Source organism: Eucalyptus grandis, chromosome 9, assembly GCF_016545825.1.
Source record: "Eucalyptus grandis isolate ANBG69807.140 chromosome 9, ASM1654582v1, whole genome shotgun sequence".
Classification (NCBI taxonomy): domain Eukaryota; kingdom Viridiplantae; phylum Streptophyta; class Magnoliopsida; order Myrtales; family Myrtaceae; genus Eucalyptus; species Eucalyptus grandis.
The window spans coordinates 31,716,541-31,719,885 of NC_052620.1; the positions used below are offsets into that span (position 1 = coordinate 31,716,541).

The window sequence follows — 3,345 nt, forward strand, 5'->3', positions numbered from 1 at the left end:
TTATCATCATGGCAGATACTTGTATGTGGATTTGCTGCAATGGGACTTGTGTCTATGATTTTATTCTGGGAGCAGTCTCCTCCTCTTTATCATGCATACGTTGCAATGACCATATTTCTTTGGACACGAATAATTGGCGAGCATCAGTTCTTAAAAGCACTTTGGAGATACTTACGTGGAGAGAAGTTAAATTATCTGAATTCTTGGTATGGACGCAAAAGTAAATTTGATAAACCTGGGCAAACTCCTTGCATTGGCCCAGGTGAATAGACGATTTTGCATTCTGAATTTTTCTCTTTATTTATTCATCAGGTTAACAGCTTCGCTGAGAGGAAGCTATATACATGGTGTTTCCTTTTTGCGGGGTTACTGCCTTTTGTTACCTGTTCTACCTGATTCCATGGAGATCTCAGATACCAGCTTTTGTTTGCCTGGCCTGTTGGTTCCTGTCTGGATTCACATTGATGCCAGCTGATATTCCTGATAATAATCCATTGGTGTATGTCACTTTACTAAACTATGACTTATTTTTCAGAGTGTTTGAGTGGCAAGTCTGCACTTGTTCTTTCATACACTTATAAGTTTGTTTTTCATTTCTTTTCTTTTGGAGGGGTGGGCTTTGTATTACCTCTATCTACTTTTTTTCTTCAATATCCCCAACTTGAAGGTCCTGCTGTGAGATTTTGACCATTATCAAGGACTGCATATGTTAATATAAACACTCTTTCTCTAGGCCACATATTCTATTTGGAGCATCAGGTTCTTTTTTCATGCTGAAACTACCATGAAAAATTATTTTTCATGTCACTGCCAATTAGGAAAATGGAAGCTTTGTCATCTTTGGTGTAGTCGTTCTACTATAAGTAGATGACTAGCCACTGATGTTAAGTTGTACAAAGCATTGGGTTCTCCATGGAAAGAATAAAAAAGGAGGCCTCCACCTGTATATACTTGTCATCCTCAATTGACCTTGACTTTGTTTTGCATTAACATCAGCTGATTTTGCTCCTATCCTGGGCATTGTGACTATTTTGTATAGGATATCCAGCGGAGTTATGATCACTGTTATAGGAGTAGCTGCAAGGTGGCTAGACAAGCATGCAGAAGGCAGTAAGTATTGGTCAAGTATCTGTAGTCGTGACATGAAAAAGTCAAAGTTCTCCGTGCTCTTCCTCTTGCAGGTGCATGTTGTTATGTCTAGCCTCTCTTTGGAAATTTCATCAGCTTTCACTGGATGACTTTCTTACCATTCTTTCACTAGGACCAGTTCTTTTGCCTCATCTGATAGGTACTATTGGTGGGGTTGTCCTCAATGATGGTATCACTCTCGACATCACACAGAATGCAGAACCAAGAGCTACATATACTTCACCGGTTCCTGAGTTGGCTCATTGCTGGTATGCTGTGGTCCCTTCTTGCTGTTTACTCTTTTTGCTCCATTGTGCACCTAATTTGAAGACTAAAGTGACTTTCCATTTTCATTATCTTTACTGGCATACTTATTTATGTTCTTTTGGAATGTCATTTTCTCTGATTAAAATCTCCATCTGAGGGAGAGTCACTTGGATAACAATCACGACCTGCTTGCTTGGGTACTGGTGCTACAGTTGTGCCAAACATCAGAAGTGAACTAGACATACCGACTTGTTGCATTGGCTGGTGCTTGAGAATCCTTCTATAGATAGAGAGGCCTTTGAGGAGGGTCAACATAATCCATTGTAATGCAACTGTGTTCCCTGTAAATAGATATGTTGTGACATGGCATAGCAAACTTATTTTCGGAACTCAAATGATTATGTTTCATTGCCACATTATTTTGTGTTATTTTTACTAGACTTATATCTAGGTTCCTAGTGTGTTGTTTGCACAAATCAATTGATGCTTACTGCTATTATTTTGTGCATTTAACTCTCTTTATCTCTAATCGTGCGGTGTCCTCTCTATTGTAGGTTCTTCTATGATTCTTCCTTTGTTTTCGGAAAATACCCTCTTATCTCGGTTGACTTCTATATTTCTTGGTTTTGCTCCCCCTTTGCTTCTTCTATCTATTGGGTAAACCTCTTTTATATACTCCCTTTCATCTGCCTATGTTTTTCTAACTTTCAAGACACACATCCTGTTAGAACAAAGCTTCATGTATTTTCCTCTTTGCCCTTTATATGGAACATGGTAGATAAAAATTAGGGGTTAATTTTATCCCTAAAAAAATAAAATCACATGGCATAAAAGGTCTTCTATGGATCTTCAAACGCACTTTCTCTTGCACTTATGGCGTGGTTACTTTTTTTCTTCATCTCGAAAACACACTTCGTTTTTAGGGTTTTGTAAGAGTCAAAGGGTCTTGCTTTTGCTGATTTAAGTAAAACTGAGAAGAATTCACTGTTCTGAGATCATCTTGTCCTGTAGCCACGGCGTATCAAGAGCGTTGTCCAGGTGCATCTAGTCTCCAGCTCTCAGAAAGACCATCAAAGATCAAGAAGCATCAGAGGGATTGGAGACAAAGGATCGTGACTCTTCTCGGTGGAAACTGATGAGCATTGCAAGCACACCGCGACTATCCATTGATACCATGAGGCCAGACCGTTGATTCCCTCCAACTACATAACGACGAACGGCACCCGTACCAACCAATAGCTCACACTGAGAAGCTGCTGATGTCCGGCCACGCCTGCACTTGCGCCGTGTCCTGTTGCGGTTCTTGAATTTGTCCAAGTTTCATTATCCCTAATCTAACATCCGATTTTTGACTATCTCCTTTCTTGCTCGGTCTATCTCGGTAGTTCTTTCTCCTCTAGTTTTTTAAAGGTCTCCATCTTTTGCCCTTAAAATAATTTGTCCATCATCAAAGATCCATTTTGCTTAATCTCGCTTTTGAATATTCATCTTTCTTTGAAGAAAAAATTGCGTATCATTTGGAGAAAAGATGAATAATGTATGATACCTTTAGTGATTTTGAATAGTCCGTCATGTTTATTATTTTTGAGTGATTGGTTTAGAATAGGAATTTTATTTCAAATTTAAAGAATTCAAAAAAATCAATTTAGGTCGTTTTAAATTGAGTTGCATCCTTAATAAAATGATGTAGAATTAGGGCATATTTTGCTGTCAATATTTTGAATTGCACTTAGTTTAATTTAGATAATTTTTTTTAATTTATTATAAGTTTAGGCATTTTTAGATATATTGCATTTTAGGATTATTTAGATTAAGATAATATTTTAGTTTAAATTAGGATATGGCTCAACATAATTCCTAATATAAATTAAATAGGATCTCAATCTAGTTAGGTAATTTTCACATTTCACCAAATTCCGAATTTCATGAAAAATACAAAAATGTCATATG

At 37.3% G+C, this 3,345-nt stretch overlaps 1 protein-coding gene across 1 annotated transcript; it reads left to right on the plus strand.

Moving 5' to 3' along the window:
• The first annotated feature begins 344 nt into the window (after positions 1-344).
• LOC104419297 lies at positions 345-2,531 on the plus strand. Its single transcript, XM_039302532.1, has 4 exons — positions 345-499; positions 1,040-1,181; positions 1,289-1,397; positions 2,407-2,531. The coding sequence occupies exons 1-4, from the start codon at positions 345-347 to the stop codon at positions 2,529-2,531; spliced, it is 531 nt and encodes a 176-aa protein (XP_039158466.1).
• The last annotated feature ends 814 nt before the right edge of the window (positions 2,532-3,345 follow it).